Raw genomic sequence first — 25,606 nt, 5'->3', positions numbered from 1 at the left:
CCACCTCCTAATGTACTCCCATCTGTGGTCCCTGTGCTGTGATTCTAATCTTCGGCTTGCAAGTGAAATGTCAGGGGTTTTTTTTGTCTGCGAGAAACAACAAATTATGTCTCTAAATGAGAAGATGCCGACTGTAATGGATAATACAATCTGAAAATGCAGAGGCAACGTCTGTGACCCGTGACGCTAACCTGGCAAGCTGTAGTCTATTTTTCTAGCCTATCAGATGATAGGAAAACATCACTTTAGGTATAATAATTAATCATTAGTCAAAGTGGATCGCCCATTGGTTCCTTGCCTCTTGGACAACCCTGCCTGGCCTGACTATAAATCAAGAAAACACATTCTTTAACATCCAATGGATTGTATCTCCAGGCAGCTTCTTTCCTCGACGAAGTAACTAACAAAACCCTTGGCGGAAAACCGTCTCTGACCAGCTGATGGGGGGAAGATTCTCCCAAGGGGCTCTTGGAAGGAAGGAAAATGCAGGAGCCAGAGGAAGGGAGGCACTGAGTTCAAGATGGCGTCTGTAAACCAGAGAAACATCTTAAAGTAGTGTCTCTTAGCTGGGCAGTGGATGGGGACAGCCAGCACCTTCCCTATCTGGGCCTATTGGTCTCTTTTCCCTCCGTTATGTCTCCTCCCCTTGTAATAAGGGAGAATCTTTTGTATTCTATTACAAGTTAATCACTAAAGGGATGTTGCCTATAAGATTAAATTGTACATAATGGCCCATCTCTGGGAACCCTGCTTCCCAGGTCATGAACATTAAGCTAAAATACCTTTGTTTAGCTCACGGGAAACATCCTGACCAGGCCCACCTGTGAATGGCTGCAGGAAGGAAGAAATGAACACATCCCTTCCGGAGGCTGATGGGAACCAGGGAGTGTTTGGCTTTACTCCCTCCCCCTTTTAGTATAAAAGAAGCCTGGATTCTAACTCAGGCAAGATGGTTCTTTGGGACACAAGTCCACCATCTTCTCGGTTTCCCGGCTTCCCGAATGAAGTCGTTACTCCTGGCCCCAGCAATTCATCTCTCCATTACTGGCTTGTCGTGGGGGAAGCGGCATAAGCCTGGACTCGGTAACGCCCTCAGCCCACCGCAGTGGCCATCGCTCAAAGTCCGTTCATCCTTCTGGTCCTAATGGCAACTGTAGATTACTCATTCTAGGCCATTTTCCTGCTTGATTCCAGGCTCTCTCTGGATCCACTGAAATATTTACAGCACCCAACATGCTCCAAGAAAATAACTGATCTGCCGAGTATGGTGAAAGAAAAGTGGGTTGGAAGTCGAGGTGAGAGGCAGGAATCCGAGGACCACCTAGACCCTATCTTGTTGCTTGACTGTGACGGCTCGTGGACCTTGCTCTCATCGTCTTTAACGAGGAGGTGTTGTTAATGATTTCAGTCCGTGCTTGTTGGAGCCCTGCATTTCTGAGGCGGTGCCTCAAGGTGAGAGAGAAGGCGGAGGGGAAATATACTCAGCCTTCAACTAGAGCGTTCAGCCTTTACTGTCTCACCTAATAGGCAAAATTGAAAATTCAAAACCACTAAGTCAGATTATCTTTAAAGCCATTTCCAATTTTTGAATCTTGTAGCTCTCTATTGCAATGCTGCCCACTCCATCACTGAATACAAGAATGATTTAGGAGATGCGGCTTCATCGAAGGGCCTATCATTGCATCTCTTAGTTGCTAGGCCAGTGGTTCCCAACTGGGGGTGATTCTGCCCCCCCAGGGGACATCTGGCAATGTCTGGGAATGCTTTTGGTTGTCACGCCTAGGGGTACCACTGGCATCTAAAGGGTAGAGGCCAGGAATGCTGCTAAACCTTCTCCAATGCACAGGACAGTCCTCCACAGCAAAGAATGATCCAACCCCAAATGTTGATAGCATGGAGGATGAGAAAGCCCGTGCCAGACCACATACACTGAGGAAAGGATGCTCACAGGTGAAGTGGGAAGACTCCTTTCAGTTTCTCTTCTGCCCAGCCAAGATTGAAAGGGTAAGTCCATTCTCAACTCCTCCCCCCACCAAGAACTCTCCAAGCCTTGGATCTGAGACACAGAATATTCCCCTCCTGGGGACAGTGGCACACAGCACTCTTTAGTTCGCCTTTGGAGAGAAACTCATACTGCTTGACACCCAGGCACCTGCAGCGGCCCAAGGTGCTGGCTGCATATTCAAGTTCAATCTAGACCAGGCAGTGGTGACAGTAACACGAACACTGAACTTTTCACTCACTTGTTATTTATTGATAACCTACTATGTACTGGGAACAATCAGCAATGAATAAACAATGCCTCTGCCTTTACAAAGCACCCCAGTCAAGGAGAGTCAGAAAATAAACACACAAGTGAATGCGTAGACTCAGGAGGTAAGAAGCGCTGTCGATATTAAAGCAGCCAAGGGCATAGAGAGTGGTGGGGGGCAATGCACAGGAGAGGCTGCTCAGGTGAGGCAACATGGGAGCAAAGTTCTGAAGACTGTGGAATTCTGGGGGGAACCAGTTTCCAGACAAGAAGGGCAACCAGACCAAGGGAGCTGGATGGAGCTGTGCAGCACCCCTGAACCGTTCTTGGAAACTCAGGGCATGTGCAAGAAGGTGGTTGGAGGACGGGGTCTCACAGTACCTGGTCAGCCCAGTCCGGATATTGACATTTTATTCTGCGCAAGATGGAAAGCCATCAGTGAACGTGGAGACAGTGTAGCATGAACGATTTATGTTTTAAAAGCAAAATACAAACACCGAAAAACATTTGCCAGACTTCGGTTGTATCGGCCGCTCCACCCATCTGCTCAGAGGAGCAGAGTCTCAAAATGTTCACTTTTCTTTTCGCAGTTAAAGAACAGAGCAAACCCACAAAACATCAACCGGCCTTTCGTCACCAAGGCCTTCCTGACATTCTAAGCCAGAGATGATTATGGCCGCTTTTGCAAACCCCTAAAGGCCAGATGGAGCCGAGTTCCGAATAGCTTAAGACAACGGAGAAATTCTCAAGTTTAATAAAACAAATTAATGCAAATTCATTTCACTCGAATAGAAGAAATTCCTTGCCACACACCGTTTTTTAGAAGAGGGGAATACGTCGGGGTGACATGAAATCAAATCACAGAGCCTGCATTCCAGAAAGGCTGGGATCACGTTGTAATACCGGAAGTCCAGGACCAGGAGAGGGTACGCTATCTGTAATTTATTCATAAAATGCCGGCTCTTCCCAGACAACATTTCAAATAAAACGTGACACTTGTTTAAATGTTTACTGGCTTGTTGATCCCTTTTGTTGTTGTTGTTGTTGTTAATTAGATTTTTTTTAAAAAAAGAAAACAAACATTGTAACAGTAAATTAATGCCGACAGCCTTGCCAGTGAGATAGCTCAGTGGGGCTACAGTTAAGCGTTAAGTCGTGATTTACCAAAATTATTGTATCCAAGGGGAGAAATTAATTAGAAATATCAAAAATAGTCTCTGAATGTAAAAAGGTTAAAGCCCACCGCTAGCCCCGATCTGTGATTATGAAATTGGCGCAATAGATGTAAAACGATTTGTTTAAAATAGAGATTTTAGCAATTGTTTTTCTGTTATCTTCCCTGAAGTGTGTCTTTAGCCCCAAACTTCCTTCTCCGAGACGTGGTGGGCTGAGCAATTCTCTAGCTGTTCCCACAAAACAAAAAAGTTATTTTAAGATGCTGCATTTGAGTCCTTTGCCTTTTTATAACTTTTAAGGGCTTTGTGCTTTAGTAAGTGCCTTCAGGTTAAATGAACACTGCCTACTCACTCCCCTCTGGGGCTTCTCTGAAGCCAGGCTTAGAGGACCTTCAAGATCAGTGACTGAGGGGTTTTATGTGTCCTGAATTCAGGCTTGGGGATTCCAGCCGCCCTTCCTTAAACGGAGTTTACTCAGAATGTCTCAGCAAAAATGTCTGACCCCAGCAGGAACTGTAACCAGTGGCTGCCATGACAACCAACGCGGTGATGCCTCCACTGGCTGGGCTGGGGCAGTAGGGGCACAGGGGGAGAAACTGTCACGGACAGGGAATCACATTTTTGGTGGCCATAGGATTTCTCTAAATGCACTAGATTTAAAGATAGTGTCGCAGCTGCAGGGTGATGTTAATAACAATGGCATGTCGGTTAGAGGCAGCTAAGTGTTCAACATGCGTTTAATCTTCACAACAGCCAAAAGAGATAAATCATTTTGTGATCCATTTATCTCTGATGAGGAAGCTGAGGCTCATAAGTCTGGCTGACTCTTCTGCACCCTGTCACTATCGTGCCTGACCTGAAGTTCCCAGCTGGAGAGGAGGAAGTGGCTAAACCTTAAAGCCTGGGCAATTCCCTGGCCATCCAGTGGGCATGGGTTCGATCCCTGGTCGGGGGAACTAAGATCCCGCGAGCCTCGCGGTGTGGCCAAAACACAAACAAGAAAACAAACCAAAAACCCCCCCTAAAGCCTGGAGAATTCCCTCGGCCCCTTTGATGCTTTGCAGGGAGGGTGACCCATGGCATCTCCTGAAGCTGAGCAGCCTGTCTCTTCTCACACGAGCCCCGTGGCAGGTCAGCAGTCTAACCAGCGATGCAGTGAATTAAGCATAGCTTCAACTCCTTTGCCACTTCTTCCTTTGAAAACTGAAATCTGTTGCCCTTCCCTTGGAAGAATGAGGGCTGTGACATGCTGTGACCACCAGAACGTGGAGGGAGTAAAGCCATGTTACTTGCCAGGCTAAGCCTTCCAAGATGCCCAGCTTCTGCTTTTGTCTGCCTGGGACACTCCTTCTGGGAACCCAGCCACTATGCAGTCAGAAGCCACAAAGAGGAGAAGCAAATTGTTTCTCACACTCATCCACGGCCCCAGTGAGTACCCAGCCGGCAGCCAGCATGAACTGCCAGCCCCGTGAGTGAGTCATCTGGGATGTCCCAGCCCATTTGACAACAGGCAGAGCAGAAGAGCTGCCCAGCTGAGCCCAGGCAACCCCAGCGTCCCGTGAGACCATCAGTGGTAGGCGTTGTTTTAAAGCACTGGGTTAAGGGGTAGTTTGTTTCACAGCAATAGAGAATCAAAACAGTGTGTTTACACAGGATAATATCCTCTTGGACGGGAAAGATTTGGAAGGTAGTGTATATGTGGTGCACCCAGCTCTGATGTGACCTGGCCAGATGGGAGCTCTCCACTAGTGAGATGGCTTGTCTTCTGCATCTTGGCAGGGGGCATCCCTGGGGAGGGTGGGGTATGTAGGAGGGATATCTGTGGCCCCACCTGGAGTACAGTACATGTGTCTCTTTCCACAGCATTCCTAGAACACCTTCATTTGTGAACATACAATTACCTAGGTCTCCACGTGCCCAATGAGGTGCTTGCCTGAAGTCAGGGGACAGATCTGTCAACCCCAGAATCCAGGAGGAGAGAGTGTTGGAACTGATGCTTAGTGAGCTAACAGGGGCTGGAAAAACAGAAGCAGCTCTTTCCTACATACCCAATTTTTAAAAAATGTTTTTGTTGAATTGAGATGTCACGAATGCCTCCTTCCCTTTAAGCGATGTACTGAACTTATTCCTCATGAAGTTATTGTGAGAATTGAATGTGAAAATACATGTACAGTTCTTAGCACAGTACCTGCACGATTTAGGTGCTCAATCAAGAAATACCCTTTCCAAATCTATAGTGGTTTTCGTTTCCACATTTAAATGGATCGTGACTCTGTAATAGGTTTACCTTTGAAAAGACAGCTAATTCCATTGTGTTATATTAGGTGAGCATATTCGAGAGTTATATTCAAACACGTTGTTTTGACCGCATGTAGTATCTATGGGACTCTTGCTAAATCAAAGTGACCTTCATAAAGTCATGAGGGCGGGTAGACAGTCTTCGTCCTTCTTGCTTTCTTAGACGGGTAAAGACTCTTCTTAAAACTGTGCTGGTATCATCCTTTTTTTCAGCATGACCTTTTGCAAAAGGCAAGACGTCTGCTAGTCTCTGGGATACATAAGTCTCTCATCAAGTGTAAATGGATGGGTGATCTCAGATCCATTTACCCCTGATGAAGAGGTTTGCTTACCCCTCTCTGGTGTTTATGGCCTCCCGCTGCATGTATGTTTTCCCACAGATGTGGGTAATCCAACTCTCTAAACTCTTCCTTGCTTTGGATCAATTTCCATGGCAGATTTGCTGGGCTTCTGAGTGTCCAAGAAGACTGAATACCCTTGCGCTCACCCAGACAACGACATCAGAGCCACCTTTGAACTCCAGTTTGGAAAACAGGACTTCTTTGGGGGTGGTTTGAAGAGGCGAAGGGAGGGCTGCAGTCCTTTTTCTTGCAAGAGACTCAACCTCAACGTTACTTTTTTTTCGAAGAGAGTCGATGAGGCTGACACACTGAGGAGGGACAGAAGTTCTATTTCTGCGGGTTCCTTAAGGCAACGGAGGAAGCTCAGTGGCCACGGGAGTCTAGTTAATGAGCAGATTATACAATATTCATTGTGTTGAGTTTAACTCTTCAAACAGAACGTCTAATTGCAAAAAGAAAAAAAAGCTGCTAAAAAAAAATAAGAAAAAAAAAAACTGCTAAATTACAGATGTTAAGACAACAAAGCCAGAAAGTAATTCCCTCTGTTGATAAAACTGTCCTTTTGCTGCTCCCTCCATTCACTGTTCCCTGATGGGAGGCACAGTGAAACCCTGTCCTCATTAACTAGTCTCAGTAGCTCTGTTCTGGCTGAGACACTCTGCAGGGTCTAAGGGGGGGCACTGAGAAGCCTTCTCAGAGGACTGTTTTCTTGCTACCCACAGAGGGAGTGATCCAGTTGTATTCTGCTTCAACCAAAACAAAACTGTTCTCCCCAGTCCTCCTGACATGCACAATCTCGCCTCCGTCACTCCTGGCAGGTGCGTGCCCGGCAGGCTCACTAAAGAATACTTCTGTCCGCTTGCGGCAAGACTGGGTATGCAGGTAGCGAAGGCCAGCAGCCACGGCCATGCCCAAAGCAGCTGAAAGGCAAAGCAGGATTCCCAGCTGCAGAGTCCCAAGCTGGATCCCCAAAGGGGCCCTGGCTTCGTCTTGCCCAAGCTCAGGCCTTGGGTTGGTCTTCCTGGGGTGTCCCACACCACTCTCTCCATTGCCCTCCCTCACTTTGGGCTCCTTGTGCTTTGACTGAGGCAGGAAGCTGGCAGAGGGTCTTGATGCCTCTGACTGACCACTGGCAGTGGGTGGCCTGGAGGTGGCAGAGGTGTGGAGGACAGGGGTTGGATTGGCCGCCCTGGCCCCATGTCCAGTGAGTGCCCCAGAGGACCAAAGGCGAGTATAGGAAAGACGGACAGTGTACAGAGGAGGCCTCATCACCGTCCTATTTGAGGCCTTCATCTTGTCCTAGAAAAGCAAAGGAAAACAGAGAGACCAAAGGGGCTGGTCTCCCCCCCAAGCAGCCACTGAACTTGGCAACTAACCTGAGTTCCTTAGAGAATCCCAGATCGCAGATGAAAACCCAGCCTCATGCCTGCTCTTAAAAGAGCTCAGAGGGGACTTCCCTGGTGGCGCAGTGGTTAAGAATCCGACTGCCAACGCAGGGGACACGGGTTCGAGCCCTGGTCCGGGAAGATCCCACATGCTGCAGAGCAGCTTACCCCGTGCACCACAACTACCGAGCCTGCGCTCTAGAGCCCGCGAGCCACAACTACTGAAGCCCGTGTGCCTAGAGCCCGTGCTCCGCAACAAGAGAAGCCACCGCAATGAGAAGCCCATTCAACGCAAGGAAGGGTAGCCCCTGCTCACCGCGACTAGAGAAAGCCCGCGTGCAGCACCGAAGACCCAACACAGCCAAAACTAAATAAATAAATTTAAATAAATAAATTTAAAAAAAAAAGAGCTCAGAGGAAAACGTCCATGCAGATAAACATGCACTTGTTATTGATGGTGATGGGGAAGCTAATGGAAACTCCACTGAGAGATCATTCTTGTAAGTCAAGAATAAACTTAGGGTCGTTTAAGAGGCTTCTAGACCAATGTGGGTGACAGTCATCTCCAATGGCTGAAAGCTTTGAGTGTGTCTTTTTATGCAAGAGGGACCATTGAATCTTGCTGTAGGTTCCAATCAATTTGAGTAAGGATAGTATACCATGTTTTATTTTGTGTTCCTTTTAAGAGTTCAAAGGAATAGTATTCATTGGGCATGTATATTTTATATTGTCCATTGATCTCACCTCTGGGACCATACATGGTATTTTGAGGCCAATGTTATGAAGGACAGGGTGGGGGGAGGAGGAGAGAGGGCTTATTAACCGAAGCTAAGTGGGAAAACAACTCACTAAAACCATCAATTTCTACAATTGCCGATAACTTCAGAGATGCTGTGTATAATGAAAAGGCTGATATTGATCGGAAAAAGATGCTGTGTATATATCATACCCTTGCCTCCTTCTCTCTGATTTTGGCTACTAGTCTAATAGCTCTGATTTCCCAGCCTGGAACTTCCCACTCTGGCGTCAAAAATACCAAACTCACTGCCCATGCGCAACTTGGCTGTTACCTGTTCATCCCTATCCGAGGGTAGGCAAGTTTCCAATGAATCAAAGCTTGGATCATTCTGAGTCCTAAAGGGAAGGGAAAAAAGGCTTAGAAGGAGTCCCTAAGTATCGGGGGGTTCTTCTTACCTTTCATTATAAAAATTTTCAAAGTAAACAAGTAGAATAATATAATGAACCCCCAAATATTTACCACCCAGCTTCAAAAATTATTAATTCATGACCAATTTTATTTTATCTTTATTCCTACCTACCTACTTTGCTGCCAGGTTTTTTTGTTTGTTTGTTTGATTTTTCCTTCAGAAATTAATTTATTTAATTTATTTTTATTTTATTTCGGAGTAGAGTTGATTAACAATGCTGTGTTAATTCCAGGTGTACAGCAGTGATTCAGTTTACATATACATGTATCTATTCTTTTTCAAATTCTTTTCCCATTTAGGTTATTACAGAGTACTGAGCAGAGTTCCCTGCGCTAAAACCTTTCTGGCTATCTATTTTAAATAGAGCAGCGTGTACATGTCAATCCCAAATTCTCAATCTGCCCTTCCCCGCTGGTGACCATAAGTTCGTTCTCTAAGTCTGTGAGATTGTTTCTGTTTTGTAAATAAGTTCATTTGCATTATTTTCTTTAGATTCCACATATAAGTGATATCATATGGTATTTGTCTTTCTCTGACTTTATTTCACTTAGTATGATAATCAAAAAGCAACGTTTCCTGGGGCTTCCCTGGTGGTGCAGTGGTTAAGGATCCGCCTGCCAATGCAGGGAACATGGGTTCGATCCCTGGTTTGAGAAGATCCCACATGCCGCGGAGCAACTAAGCCCGTGCGTCACAACTACTGAGCCTGCGCTCTAGAGCCCCCGAGCCACAACTACTGAAGCTCGCGTGCCTATAGAGCCCATGCTCCACAACAAGAGAAGCCACTGCAATGAGAAGCCTGTGCACCGTAACAAAGAGCCCCACTCACCACAACTGGAGAAAGCCTGCACGTAGCAACGAAGACCCAACGCAGCAAAAAAAAATAATAATAATAAATAAATAAAAGCAACATTTCCTGTCACTGCTGTGTATACTGATAAAATTACATTTGTTGGAAACACTGGAGTTTGGAGTTGGAGAGGGCATGGGGGCGGGTGATATGTGAAGATGGCAGCAAAGACTCAGTGAATGCTTGAATTGATTTATATAATTTATATTTATATATATTTACATATTATAAATGTATGTATCTAAAACCTATATTTATATTTTATTTTATTTATAGCAGCATCTCAGAGACCTCACCCTGTCCAAGACAGTACAGTTTCCCCAGGTAATTTATATATCCAGCTCTTCTGACCAGTGGCTTTTCTGCAATCAGTGTTTCTCACGTACTTAAGAATAAATATGGTTGAGATCTTTTTCTGTCTGACTCCAAGAAGGTTGCATTTCCTTAGCACCCTTGTGTTTGGCCTCATCCCACCACCTGTCCCGAATGGCCCACCCCTGGCCCATTACCTGTGGTGGGTGCTAGGGCTGGAAGCAAAGCTCTCTGAGGAGAATCCCCTGATGGCCATGAACCTCTCCAGCCCACGAACGTCTGGGGATGCTTCCAGGGTTTGGTTGCTGTCCCCACTGGGCTGGTGGCCATCGCTGACTACGGCAGCTATGTGTGAAGATGCTGGGAACGGAGTCTCTGCAGCCCCAGGAAATTCTGTCACCCGAACATTGGCAGGAACAGGATCTAAGCTGTCCTCTCCTGCAGCTCCAGGGACGGCCACAGCAGAGATATCCGTGCGCTGCTGAGGAAGAATGACGGGGACCCTGGGGGCCAAGCGGAGGCCCAGAGACACTACAGGGAGAGAAGGAGAAATCGTTCCTTTTATCGATTAGCACACATAGCCAGGACAATGGGCTGAATGCCAGAGACTTTAACGTGCCTGAGGACAGACTATTAGGTGTGAACCACTCGAAAGCATCACCATAAAGATGATTTGCTCAATAATAGAAACTCCTGACCAAGCAGCAAAGCACCTGAATTCTCACGTCTTTTTAAAGTGTAAGCTCCTAGGCTTCTGGGCTTGTGTCTTCTTAACAGACACCAATCAGAGAATATAGAAACCGCTGTGACCACTCTATGTTTTCTCACTTCTGCCAAAGCCTGCTTCTAGCTAGAAAATAAAATGGAATCCCACAAATCACAGATTTTTTAAAGCCCTAGATCATTCTTGCCATAGTATATTAATGCAAAATGTTTCCCCAGGGATGGTAAGGGCTCGAGCCTCTGCTATGGGCAGAGGTGGGATCACTGCCCTCCACTGTCTCCTTTCCCATCCGTGATGAGCTGACATGATGGCCCAGAGCATTAGAAATAACTTCACAGAGGGCAGCAAACACACAAGCACAGGTTTTGGAATCTTCACTCTGCTAATTCCTGATTTGGGGTAAGTCCTCCAGAAGGTCAGTTTCTTCTTTTGCAAAATGAGACCAGTAACGGTACCTACAGCCTAGGACTGTAGCAGGGGTAAAGTGAAATCATTGATGTAAATGCATGCAGCACAGTGCCTGGTACAGATGCGACGAGCGCTACGTGTTTACCACGATGATGAGTAGGGCGACCACGATGTTGTTCACAAAAAGGTGCTGACAGAAGTTTCTCTGGCCAGGGCTGCAGCTGGGTTGGATTGAATTCTTTCTCTCTCTCTCTCTCTCTTTTTTTTTTTTGTGACACTTTGTTCTAATGTCTTCATTACTCAAAAATACCAAGATTGACGTGAAAAATAAAGAAGGCTTACACAGACATGCAGAATTTAGCAAAACTTCTGACAGTTTTAACTCCTGCCTGAACTCTAAATGCTTCAGACACTTTCTGCAGACCCACTGCGTGCTGGGCATCATTCCAGGTGCTGGGGATGTAGAAGTGATGCCGATTGCTAACTGTTGTTTCTGAATTCAAAGTCTAGGAGACAGACTCCTAGATGCCTAACCTTATAAATCGCAGTGTGAGGAGAGCTTCAATACCAGAGCTGAAGAAAGCAATTACAGGGCTTCCCTGGTGGCGCAGTGGTTGAGAGTCCGCCTGCCGATGCAGGGGACACGGGTTCGTGCCCCGGTCCGGGAGGATCCCACATGCCACGGAGCGGCTGGGCCCGTGAGCCATGGCCGCTGAGCCTGCGCGTCCGGAGCCTGTGCTCCACAATGGGAAAGGCCACAGCAGTGAGAGGTCTGCGTACCGCAAAAAAAAAAAAAAAAAAAAAAAAAAAAAAAAGAAAGCAATTACATTTGCCTACCAAGAAGTAAGGGGGGAAAAGGCTCACAAAGGAGATATTTGAATCGCTCCTGGAAAGGTAAATAGTTCATCATGGGGAACAGTTCCATTTAAGGAAATGTCAGAAGGCAAAACATGGAGATATAAAAGTAGGTCATGCCTAGTGCGGTTGGGTAGGACCCCAAAGTGTTCCAAGGCTCTGCTGGAAAATAAGTTTGAGAGTTACAATATACTATCCTCCCAATGGGACAATTTGTCACTCACATTTGCCAACTGAAGTCTTCTTACACTTAAAAAATCCATTTAACTTTGTTAGATGACACCTCCCCCAATGTGTGCGCGCGTACACACACACACACACACACACACACACATTCGTTTTACCCTTGGGAAGCACTGGGGTTTGTGTAGAGGAATGGGTAAGAAAAGAGGCAGGGGCCAAGGGGAGGAATGTGAGTAGCATGATGAGGGGTCCACCCTGTAGCTGCTCGGATTGGAGTCCGCTACCCCCCAGGGGACAAGGTGCCAGCAGGGTCAACCATCTGAGAGACTTTACAGTATCAACGGGACCCATCTTCCTGAAGCCTCACTAATATTCATATTCATCTTAAAACAAACATGCCTGGGATCCGAATGCAACATTCACATGATTTATAACATGAAACAGGAGACTTCAAACCCATGTTGGATTTGCAGGGTCTTCTTAAGGCCACCCTCTCAGACCCTGAGACCTTTTCTCTGCTTTTAGGAGTATCTTGGTGAAATGGTTGGAGGAGCAGTGCTGGTCAATGTGGAGAAAACAAAGGTTTTGGTCACAGGCAGGGATGGAGGGTGGCCCAGGGTTGGCTCTGAGCCTGGGTCTGCTAGACTAGCAAAGTCAGGGATTCATATCGGATCCCGGCCTCACCATGTTAGCCCGGAAAGGAAAGTGGAATTGAATGGACCAAAGGTTGGATCTTCTGTGCAGGTGATTGGATGCCTTTACGAAGGCATCTGTTCAGAGCACTTAACTAGATATAAATAACGAAAATGAGTTCCATTTCACCAGGAATTTTCAGGTGGATCAGACATTCTTTAGCTGGTTAGGGTTTTTTTCATTATCTGTTTTTGTTTGTTTGTTTTCTCAGAAGTTCATGGGCCAATGGAATCTAAAGCCACTTGGTGAGCCAGGGAAAACACCCATTGCCATCAAAACAGCCTCTCGTTCCTCATTCTGTTCTACAACCCAGGCTGCAAAGAGCCATCTACCTACCTCGGAAAGTAACAATCAAAACTGAATGAACTTACATAAAAAAAGAAAAAAGGGTTATTTCTTTCTGGTGCTGCCTGTGCAGCCTCAGGGGTCTGGGGAAAACAGCTGAAATATCATGGTGATTTGTTAAGTGTGGGAGTGGGGGAAGGTGGTTGGCTAATTTTTTGGTTTTGCAGCTCAGTTCCAATGCTTCGTGGCCCAACTTCACCTGTGAGGTTGAGCCGGACAGAGTGTGTTTGCTGCAGCGAACCCTGAACTTGCAAGAGTCTCCCCGACTCACACCCATGGCTGTGGGATCTCATCCCCAGGAACTGTTGACACTCCCAAGGCAGGTGTCTATTGGTTGGGTCCCAGGAACAGGAAACTGGCTAGAGTCACTCTTAAGTGAAAATTAGTAACTGCGAAAATAATGCTGCCAACCAGCCTGGTGAATGCAGCGGCAAGCTACGCCTGGGGCGGTTCCTTCCGTGCCCTCCGGCCTCTGCCCAGGGGCTGGCATAGGTGAGCCAGGCTCCACGTGGCTGTCGGAACTAGCTCTACTGTGTGTCTGTTGAGACACGACAGATGATTCAATCCTCGTCCAGTAAACGAAATATGACTGGACCACTGATAAACGGTGGAGAAAGAGAGCAGAGAGATTCGAGGATTTAGTTTCCCTTAAATCGTACCTCGGGCCGTCCTGATAGAAAGGAGAGAACAAACAAAAAGATAAAGAAGAGCCCAAGTCTACATGGATAGAACTTAGAGAGAGATGATTGTGTTACTCCCTCGGGTGACTATAGGAGACAATAGGTACAAATCAATTACCCTCCCGAATAAATGCAATCATTAAGAATCTCCTTTTGACTAAGAGGTGTCTTCTAGAACCGTGGATTCAAAAGGTTTCATCTTCAACTGTGATCGTTCGCCAGTACTGGTACGTCATGAATTGAATTACACCCTTCATTGAAAATTTTATAAATCTGTCGTAAAATCGTATAATCCTATTGGAATTGTAAATGCTATTGAAAATGAGAGGTAAATCATTCATAGTCTAAATAATGTTTTGAATACATAATGCCTTTCTTCAGTAAAGATCATTTGCACCGACATGATCTCATTCATCCTCCCCCAAATTTCACCGAAGTTGGGATTATTGGCAAGTACCATTTTTCTCACTGTAAGTATTCAGAAGGCAGTGATAAAAACGTGACGAATTTAGCTGAGATCACCCAGAGAGTTAAGGGGCAAGTAAAAGTCATGGTTTGTTGTCATGTCAAGGTTATGGTGGGAAAGGATCCTGGGAGGTGAGAGAATGTAGGAGGACTTGAGAGATGCTTCTGACCAGTGACTCAGCTCCTTTTTCTGCCAAAAGGAGATAACAGTTTCTGAACTACTTCTTCTGTAGCACAGAGCAGCTATGACAGTACATCTAAAAATACAAACGGAGGGGCTTTGAGAAATAAAAGTAACTGTACAGATTGAAGGCCTTCAGGCACCACACACCCCTTGCATTGGAACCAAAGTCCTGGCAGGAGCCAGTTACACCAACAGTCGAGTGGGTCCTGGCCTTTCCAGATGGGCAAAGTCGTCAGGGCACAGTGTTGTCCTCCTTGTTTGTCCTTCCTGTTGTTTTAGGCCACCAGGAATGGATGGAAGGAAAGAGGACCCTGAGGGACAGGGGATGTACACCTCATCTCTCATGTTCCCCAGTGCAGAGGGGACAACCATGGGGTCTGGATGTCTCCACACTTGGGCACAACCTCCCTCTTCTGTATATGAGGGTGTAGGGGAAAGAAACAGAGGAATACATACCCTTTCCTAAAAACCAAAAAAAAAAAAAAAAAAGAAGTTCGCTTTCTTGGTACATGTGAGTGAAAAGAAGGACAAAGCCACGGTCTCCTTTTGAGGAACGATGATGCTTGTATGATGCTTACAGTTGCCGGGAACTGGTCCACGCAGTTGGCTCCTTCGTCCTTATGCAACACTACGAGGTGGGTGCTGTCATGATCACACCCGTCTGGGGGACAATAAGCTGAAGCACAGAGCCCTCAGTGGCTCTGCCCAGGCCCAGGAAGTGTCCACTGTCTGTCTGCTTCTGTCTCTCTCTTTCTGGGCTCTCTCCCGACTCTCCCACCAGCAGCTCTTTTGTCCCCTAGTGAGAATTTCCTGGAGAGATTGGCCAAGGTTCATCTGTGCGCAGGGAGGAGGGACATCACACATTCCTGGACCGTGGATAACAGCACAGAGGGGCGTTGGGACAATTTTCTTTTAGTCCCCCCCGTAGAGACACTCTAGTTGGGGCAGCCCCAGTGACCCTGTCCTTGTTATAAGGTGGAGGGTGGGAGGTAGGAAACGAGAAGAAAGGGAGGAGAAGCTCCCTGTCTTCAAAGTGGAAGCTCAGTTACCAAGAACCAGAACTTGACTCTCTTATAGGAACCTGATGTCCCCTACAGGGTGGGCAGGCCTGCCACTCAAATGATAGATTTCTCTTCTGGGACTTGTCCATGTGGGTGACTGTGTCAGCCTCTTCAAAACAAGCCATCGGTTTGGAATGAGGAGGAATGAAAACAAAAGTGCCAGCTATCTGATGATCAGACTCCCTTCGGGCCTGAAGTAGAAAGCCCATGAAATCACGACTGCCCCTCACAGCCACTTCCACAGAAAACATCCATTCAAGGTCAACACACTTGAAGGAGTTCCACTTGGTGAATTTACATGCGTATTTTCAAAATGAAAAGCTTAGGACCAGCCCAGTCCCCCAAAAGTACACAATTCATTAGGGAAAAAAAAAAGGTTGAAGTGCTATTTCACACCCAAAATAAATTCCATTTGTAAAGATGGAATATAAAAGATATGTAAAAATGAAATACAAAAGAAGTAGAAACAATAGTTTGGCTTTTTTTTTTCATTGTTTTTGTTTTGGTTTTTTTTTTTGCCTTTGTTTTTGTTTTAATATTGGAGTTAGGAATGCCTCTCCAAGCAAATTCAGTAGCCATAAAGGAAAAGATGATTTCTTAAAATTCTCAATATAGAAGAAATAACAAACGATAAAATGAGAAAGGTATTTGTAAGATACAACAGACAAATATACAAAGAGTTATGGTGAATTAACAAAAAGATAGCCAAACTGAAAATTATCAATAGACACAAACAGAAAATAAACAAGCTCAATCATAATTTTTAAAACAATTATAAATAAGACACTATTTTATACCTATCATGTTAACAAATTTCAAAATGTGTAATTATAACCAATATTGATAGGCCAACAGAAAAACTAGGGCACTCATTCAGTAGTACTGGAACTTAAACTATGCAACTCTTTGAGGGGGTAACCCGACAACATTTTCCATTTTTTTTATTCCTCACACTAATCAGTAGAACAAAATGATTGGATAAAACCATATACAGAGGGTAAATTTCATTTCCATTTATCGCCTCTAATTCCCATCAAAAGAGTTAGCATACATCAAAAAGGAATGGAGCCAACAGTGTTGATGTGTTTGAGTTCACTGTAGCTATTAAATAGATACTTTCCAGTTTACGTTTAGCTACTATCTTCAACATCAGTAGCTTTCTTTTTTAACTTTATATTTTATATTGGAGTATAGTTGATTAACAATGTTGTGTTAGTTTCAGGATGGAGGAGGAGTATTTATTGGTTGAGGGTAGCCCCCCCAGGGGTGTATATGTCTATGTATAACTGAATCACCTCAGTAGCTTTCTTTCTTTTTTTTCCTATCTTTTTTCTTATTGGAGCATAATTGCTTTACAATGTTGTGTTAGCTTCTGCTGTACAACGAAGTGAATCAGCTCTATGTATACATATACTCACTCCCTCTTGGACCTCCCTCCCACCCCCTGCCATCCCACCCCTCTAGGTCATCACAGAGCACTGAGCTGCGCTCCCTTCACTATATACCACCGGTTCCCACTAGCTATCTGTTTTACAAATGGTGGTGTACATATTTCAATCCCAATCTCCCAATTCATCCCACCCTCCGCTTCCCCCACTGTGTCCACCTGCCCGTTCTCTATGTTCACCTCTCTATTCCTGCCCTGCAAATTGGTTCATCTGCACCATTTTTCTAGATTCCACATGTATGCGTTAATATACGATACTTGTTTTTCTCTTTCTGACTTCCTTCATTCACTCTGCATGAGTAGCTGTCTTTCCTGCTTTTTCCAGCTGGCATCTTGGGACCTTGGTCCAAGGTGGGCAGGTGTGACTCTGAAGTGTGTGTATGCGTGTTGGGAGGTGGGATGGATGGTGGAAACACCCCTGGGGGGCTACCCTCAACCAATAAATACCCCTCCTCCATCCTCCCAAGGGATGATTCACAGGTGTGTTTCCCGTGGTTTCTCAGAGGGTCCCCACTGGAATTGGGCCCCAGTGCGTTGCCCACGGCAGTAACCCACTCTATTTGACACCTCATTAGTGTTTCGTTATTCCCTGTCACCCTTTCCCCTCTCTCTCATCTATGCTGCCTGGATCACTCCCCAAATAAACCACCTGCACTCAAGTTCTCGCTCTGAATTTGTAGGCACCTGAACTAAAATAGCAGGAAATGCTCTTTTCACTCCTCAAATAATTTTAGTTTTAAATAAGGAGGAAAAAAGTCTATTTCTCACACATCCTCGATATGTAATGTTTGTTCAGGGTAACTATATTTATACCTTATAATAAAGACAAAATAAGTTTTTATTATAAGGCCATTTGTGCCCTCTTCTCTTATAAAGATTAATCTCAATATAGAGATAAGTTATATGGTTTTCATGATACAAATATTTCATGCTTCGTAGCTGCAACTAGGGATCATCATACTAAGTGAAATAAGTCAGAAAGAGAAAGACAAACACCATATGATATCACTTACATGTAGAATCTAAACCTAAAATAGGGCACAAATGAACCTATCTACGAAAGAGAAACAGACTCACAGACATAGAGAACAGACTTGTGGTGGCCACGGAGGAGGGGGGTGTGGGGAGGGATGGATTGGGAGTTTGGGGTTAGCAGACGCAAACTATTACATATAGAATGGATAAGCAACAAGGTCCTACTGTAGAGCACAGGGAACTATAGTCAATATCCTATGATAAACCATAGTGGAAAAGAATATAAAAAATAATGTATATATGTGAATAACTGAGGCACTTTACTACACAGCAGATATTAATACAGCATTGTAAATCCACTATGCTTCGATAAAAAAAATTTTTTTAAACCCACAAATATTTCATGCTTATTTTTGGCTGCATAATTTCTTCTTAGGATTAAGCCCAACTTTAGCCCAGGAAACTCCTACCTGGGACAAACACAACTTGGAATTTGTCACTATGGCCCAGGGGCTCCTGGGGGTCTCTCAAAGCCTCTCCCATACATACCCGAAGCCGTGTCACCCGGTGAGTCAGAAGAGCTGCCAGTGAGAATGGTGATGTAGGGGGGTCCTGGGGTGCTGAGGCTGGGCTGGAATGTGCTTGGGCTGCATGTCCACACAGGCCACCGAGCCGGCCCCATGGGAAAAGGCAGAGCTGGATGCCGGGCAGAGAGCGGCACAAGGCCAGCCTGCGAGGGCAGCGGGGACCCTCATCCTGCCCTCTCCTGTGCCCCGAGAAACAGCAGCTTCAACGCAGATGCTATTTAGGAAAACAATACGATGTGCTTCTGAATGTGCCTGACCTGGATCCCACACTGCCTTTAAACCTGAAATACCTTTGGTATCACCTCCCCAGATTGTAAGCACTCAAGGTCAAGATCAAAAAGATGTGCCGCGTTACTATACATAAAACAGATGACCAACAAGGACCCACTGTAATAGCATGGGGAATTGCACTCAACATTTTGTAATAACCTATAAAGGAAATAATCTGCATAAAAATAGATGTATAGGTATAACTGAATCCCTGTGCTGTACACCTGAAACTAACACAACACTGTAAATCAACTATACTTCTGTTAAAAAAAAAGTATATCTCTGTAAAATGGCATTTAAAAAAAAACAAAAAAAAATCAATGTGGAAATGATCAATAAATATAGCTAGAACATCTTTTAACTAAAAGGAATTTCAATTGAATTAAAGTTTAAATGTGAAAAATGAAACCACAAGAAAAAAAAAATGTGCCAGACTGTAGGAAGTATTTCATTTCTAAACCCTTTTTTTTTAAACCTCTCTTCTTGCAATTTTTTTGTAAGAATGTTTCTTTTTAAAGAGAGGCTATACTAATTACATCAAAGAAAAAAGACCAGAAAATGTTTGAATCCTAATGTGGACTCCTTACAAACTGCCTGATATCCAAGGACAACGTGAGCTGTAATATATTATTGCTGAAATGAGACACCCAATATTCCAATATGGGCAGGCAGCCTGACATATGGTGACTTGGTTTATCTCTCTAATTGCAGATTACAGAGTTAACTGCTACGTATCTTCTGCCAACTATCAGTTATTTAGAGGAGACTGCTAAATTTGCAATGCTTCCATAGCTCCTGTCCTTTCTCCTGTTGATGATTTTTAATTATTTCACTCCTTTCTCACAGAGAAAGTTATACCCAAGCCCATCCACTCTATACATTGTTAAATATACTGGGGGGAAAAAAAGCCCACAAAAAAACTGGCTCAGAAATAGAATAAAATGTTTGGGCAAAACAACATTTATAGAGTAAATATTTTTGTTTACACCTCCGATGTCCATCCACAGAAAGAATTAAAAGTTGATTGTCAAAGAAGTTCACAGATGAAAGTAACGTGAGAAGTAGCAAATAAGACAGATGAAAAGCTCTCTGAGTAAAAATTCAGGACTAGTAGGCATTTTTAAAAAATAGCTATTTGTTTTTATAGTCCTATGTACATGTATTTTAAAAGTTCTGCTAATATTGTGATCTAAGGAGCAATGCAAAGCAACAACAGCTCTCCTCTCTAATAAGCTGGTTTTAAAAGGTAAAAATAAAATGTAAAAATTTGGTGAAATTAGCTATAAAAGCAGTAGACTAAGGAGGTAAACCATACAACCAAATCATCGTGTCATCTACTGCCATCCTATCTGCACACACCATCGCCACCTTTACACTGACCAGACACAGGGGACCAGAGTATGATCTATCGTATGATGGGAATCTCTTGGACTTGTCCTAAGAGTCCTCAGACAATACCTTTCTCTTGCTAGGTTTGTTCTCCATAAGGCAGTAAAAGTCAAAACCCCTACACCACAAGGGGCCGTTCCTACCGATTTCCAGACACATTAGAAGATGATGAACAAGGAGCTGTAAAATCATATTCTCAGATGAGGAGACCCAGGGCCCTTCTCGTCTCCTTTCAGAGGGGCCACATAGACAGCCCCGGGGGGCCCTTGTGGATGGCGGAAGCTGGTCTCCTCCTCACAGAGGCAGCTTGAACACAGATGCCTATGGAGGAAGCGGGGTGAGGGCCACATGCCGCAGATCACCACCGAAGCCATAAATTTCATCCTCCCCCCCCCCCCCTTAGATCTCGAAGTTTCTTACCCACCGGCACTTTGTTGTCTACCTGAACCAGAAAAAACATCCACTTACCGAGGAATACACTTTCCTCCAGGATTGATGCAACAGTTTCCACTCTCAGAGCTGCAGAGACACATCCTTTCAACAAGTCCTTTCTTCCCCCTTCAGTTTCTCCTCCAATGGGCAGGATAACAGCTGTTACCGCTAACCCTCAGCGTCCCCAGGAACTTTTCTTCGGAGTCCAAATCCAGCCTTAATCGCACTGGTTTCTTTAAGATCAGAGACACATCCTCATGTACAGTTTACACATCATCATTGTTCAAGCCTGTGTGAAGAACGAGAAAGAACTGGGACTGGTTTTGCATACGACTTCCTTCGGCATTCTCAGCAGGAGCCGGACGCCTTCATCTTGGTCCCCCTGCCACGGGGAGAATGATCGAATCAAACAGATCTCAGAGATCTCTGCTTCTGGGTCAACGTGGGCTGAAGAAGCTGTCCCGGGTGAAGTGGGATTGAGGTCATGGCCAGGGTGCAAGCACACTCCCTCCCCATCAGTCGCACTTAAGCTGGAATTCACACCTGCGCATGCGTACAAAGATCGTTGGAGACGACCCTAGCACAGAGCCGTAGATCGGCGGATCTCAAAGTGGGATCCCCAGAGCACAACACTGGCATCACCTGGAAACTTGTTAGAAGTGCGAACTCTTAGACCTCACTGCAGACCCACTGAAAAAGAAACTCTGGAGTGGGACCGTGCAATCTGTGACTCAGGTGATTCTGACATGAGCATAATTTGAGAAGCTCCCCAGGTTTCTTTCCAGACCTGTGAAATCAGACTGTGCAGGAAAGAGTTCTGGAAATCCATATTTTTACTACACACCCAGGAGACAGGAGATTCTTTGACCAGGCAAGTTAGGCAAACACTGAGTTGAAGAATCACCACCAAACCTCTAGAGGTTCCATCCCACCTGGAGGTTTATTAATAAAGAGTCAGGTTTCTGAAAAGACACTGGACTCACTACAAGCATCATGCATGCATATGGGTTATCTGAACTCTAACTTGGCGTTAGGCACTTATTTAGTCAAAAATTAAGATGAATCAGACACGAATCCCAATCCATAGATATAGCAAAACGGAGGAGACTCACAGGCTACGGAGTGCGTGATTCTATTTTATAACATTCTGAAAAAGGCAAAATTGTAGAACAGAAACAGGTCAGTGGTGGCCAGGGGCTGGGGTCAGTGGGGAGGGGTGACTCCGAAGGGCAGCAGGAGAGAACCTTCTGGGGGATGGAACTACTGTGAATCTGAATCAATTGTGGTGGTAGTTATACAACTGTACCACCTTGTTAAAACTCACAGACTGTGTACCAAAAAAAGTGGATTTTACTGTATGTACATTAAAAAAGTAGAATAAGCAAAAACGAACGTGACAAATATACACAAGTCACTATTAGGCAAATGACACGTGGGATTCCAGAAAGGACTTATGAGATTAACTCTAGGAGAACCCAACATCCCTGTGGACCTTACATTTGAACTGCACCTTAAACAGTGAGCAAAATGTTTCCTGCCAACAAAGAATGGAGAACATTCTAGAATAAGAAGGATGTACTGAATACTGTTTATTGCCTCTCCTGACTACATCCTATTGTAGAGTCTCACTGTTCAAAGTGTGGTCCATGGACCAGAAGCACCAGTGTCACCTGCGAGCCTGTGAGAAATGCAGAGCCACTGAGTCGGTTTCTGCATTTTCACAGGCTTCCCAGAGAACCTGCCAGATCTCAGCCCTTGGCAGAGACCCTTTATACTGTATGGCATTGCCCCCTCCCTACCATGACTGATTGGTCAGAGGCAGTCACTTTACCCAAGATGAGTCAATCACTGATGGGGAAGCAACCAACCAGGCTGCCTTGAGAATCCAGACTTTTCAAGAAACACAGCATCTGAGCTAAAAGGATACAGAAAGTGAGGACTGGAACAGGTGACATGCCCAGCCCAACCAAATTTCACTTCTGAGAGCTCTCTCTCTGTCACGTCCTCCTTCCCCTTTATTGGAACTATGTGAGAGCGCTTTCGTGTGTTTGCTTGTTTGTCTTTGTTTTTCCGCCTCTGAGACTTGACCGTGGAGTCCTGAGAAGGGCCTGGCATGTTTGAGACGTGCCCAGAAAGAAGGTTCTGAGGGAGAGGAAAGCAAGGCTGAGAACTGTGGTAGCAACCAAACGCTGAAGGGATTTGCACGTCATAGTATTAGGAGGTTCAACCGTATTCAGTGGGAAGTAAGGAACTTCCATGGCTGTTTAAGCAGTAGAGTTTCAGGCAGGCAGTGGGGTCCCTTAAGACAACTTGGGAAGAGAAGAGAGCCCAGGGGCTGTGGAGGAGGCCACTGTATTGCAGGTCAGTCAGAAAGGGTGAGGTGAACAGTGACAGTGGAGATAACGAGAGGGAGGGACTCAGGACACCATTTGGAGACAGACTTGGTAGCATCTGGTGACCGAATGAATGCAGGGTGTCCTACATAGAGAACAGACTTGTGGTTGCCAAGGCGGGGGGGTTGGATGGGGGAGGGATGGATTGAGAGTTTGGGATTAGCAGATGCAAACTGTTATACACAGGCTGGATAAACCACAAGGTCCTACTGTATAGCCCAGGGCACTATATTCAATATCCTGTGATAAACTATAATGGAAAAGAATATGAAAAAGAATATATATATGTATAAATGAGTCACTTTGCTGTACAGCAGAAATGAACACAACAATCTAAACCAACTACACTTCAATAAAGTTTATTTTAAAAAATTAAAAAAAAATAAATGCAGGGTGTCCTAGAGAGCATCCTAGCACCGGCGGTGCCAGGTAACAGGAAGTAGGGCTCCAGGAAGGGCAGCAGTTGGACCGTTAGGCCTAGTCTCCGCTTCAGGCAATGAAGTGAGTGACTTCATGGGCAAAGCACCAACTCGAAGACCACAGTTCCAGGCCCGTAATGTCGGTTTGGGGGCCAAGTTGCTCAGGCCGTCATGGCAAGTGCAAGACCGTCTGCCCTGCAGATGCCAGAGGAGGTCGAGCTCCCTCGGCCAGGACGCCGGTGCTCCCTGTGCAGGGTGAAATCACGTTGATAGAATCTGACTTCTCCAAGCCTCTGTCCCACCAGGAAGGAGGAAATCTCAATCTTCTGTTAAGTCAGCAGAGACTCTGGGGGGCTCAGAAACCTAGGGTGAGGGTCTTCCATCGCCGCTGCTCACAAGGTCATTTGAAGGCTCTGGCTCAGATGCTCTGGTGCAAAGAAAGTCTCAAGTCTCCAGTCAGGCTGGGTTTTGACCTCCCCAGATGCACCGTGTGTCCTTTGCCCTCTGAGGGTCTCCCACCCCCTCTGCCGGGTCCCCCGTGAGTGGGGCACAGATTCCTGCTGCTAGGAAAGACTTCTTCACCCCACTCCCTTCCTAGTCTGGGGATAACTGACTATCTCCCCTCCCCAGGCCCCTCCCCACTATCTCCAGCCAACTCCCCACCCCGGTCACCTGGTATAATCTACCTGCCACAGAGAGAGGGGTAAGGTGCCAACACTTCTGCTTTAGCCCCATAACAAGTATGCCCTCTGATGCAGTGATTCTCAAAAGGCCAGCAGCCCCCAGGTTAGAGAGGGGCTGGCGAGCAGCTGGAGAGAGCCCACACACGGCTCAGTAAATAATCCTGCCATTCACCCAGGTACTAAGTGTTCCTGTTGGTGGAAACCAGAAGGACACCTTATCCGAGGCATGACCTTCATTGCCTGCCTCACTCACAGCCTCCGCTGGGTTGGCAGGACTCCCGGTGCCACATTCTGGGCATTTAGCCAGTTAGCTCACGAACACTCACACCACCGGAGGGCCGTACTACTGTTAGCCCATTTTACAGGGGAGGAAACTGAGCCCCTGTGCCTAACTTGCCAAAGGTTCTAGAGCTTCCAGGCTGTGATAGACGCAGTCTCTCCCCACAGCTCTGCCACTGACCCCCTTTATAACCTCCTCCAAACATGAGGACAACCGTCCTTCTTGTACCTGCATCCCCCTGTTCTGTGAGGTTTCAGTGAGGTGATAAAGAGTAAGCAGGGAGCCCTCGGCCCGGGTTGGACACAAAGGAAGGGCTCAGAGCACGTTCATTTGCGGAAGGGCTGAGCTGCAGAGGACAGGCTTCCTGCCAGGCAGCCCTCGGGGGGTGGGGGTGTGAGGGGTGTGACTGTGAGGAAGAGAGCCAGAGTGGGGCTAAGAAAGAGGGTATCCAGCATCTGGGCTCCGGGGTGCACAGGGAAAGCAAGAAAACATTGCTTTTTGTTTGAATCTGTTGGAGTCATTTCACACTGGCAATCTGGCTGGACTTGATACATTAAGTGACTAAGTGGTTACATTAACATCCCATGGCCCCCGACTAGAAGAGTTACATTAACATCACACACAAGAAAATTCTCTTTCATGGTGGGTTTTATGGTTATAAATCGGCAGCTCTGTGTCCTTCGGTAAATCACTTAACTTCTCTGTGTTGCCTCCGGTATAAAATAAAAGGTTTGAATTAAATGATCCCTCAGATTTCTTCCAGCTAGAAAATTATACATATGTTTACTTTTATTTTAGTCATGAAGGCATAGAATGAGCTACCTCAGAGCATCTTGGGATGACATGGACCAAGTCTGGCACGTGATGATGCCACGACCACACCACCTGCATCCTCCAGGTACGGGAGCAGCCTTGGAAAAGTGTTTCCCAACCTCCATGGAATCCTCAGAGATGAAGGACCTGCCAACTTCACCAGCCCAGTCCCATCCCTGGGACATTTTCTTCATGTTTAGAGGTTTCTGAAAGGGAGAAATGGAGAATGTGCCTTTGGTAACTTATTTTTTTTAAATATTTATTTAGGCTGCGCCGGGTCTTAGTCGTGGCATGAGGGATCTTTTAGTTGCAGCATGTGGGCTCATAGTTGCAGCATGAGGACTCTTAGTTGTGGCACACGAACTCTTAGTTGTGGCATGCATGCGGGATCTAGTTCCCCGACCAGGGATCGAAACTGGGTCCCCTGCATTGCGAGCGTGGAGTCTTACCCACTAGACCACCAGGGAAGGCCGTGCCTTTGGCAACTTATTAACACCCTT

The 25,606-nt window shown here is 45.7% G+C and overlaps 1 protein-coding gene across 1 annotated transcript; it reads right to left on the bottom strand.

Annotated features, from left to right (window-relative positions):
* Positions 1-6,682: 6,682 nt before the first annotated feature.
* REELD1 (reeler domain containing 1) lies at positions 6,683-18,595 on the bottom strand. Its single transcript, XM_060011636.1, is given in 8 exon segments — positions 6,683-7,364; positions 8,521-8,584; positions 10,018-10,332; positions 13,472-13,625; positions 15,425-15,465; positions 15,467-15,653; positions 18,390-18,447; positions 18,449-18,595. Coding segments are annotated over 8 exon segments (1,572 nt in total). The 3' UTR covers positions 6,683-6,758.
* Positions 18,596-25,606: the final 7,011 nt, after the last annotated feature.

Source organism: Delphinus delphis, chromosome 5, assembly GCF_949987515.2.
Source record: "Delphinus delphis chromosome 5, mDelDel1.2, whole genome shotgun sequence".
NCBI classification, from domain to species: Eukaryota; Metazoa; Chordata; class Mammalia; order Artiodactyla; family Delphinidae; genus Delphinus; species Delphinus delphis.
This window is presented reverse-complemented; position numbering and strand designations above follow the sequence as displayed.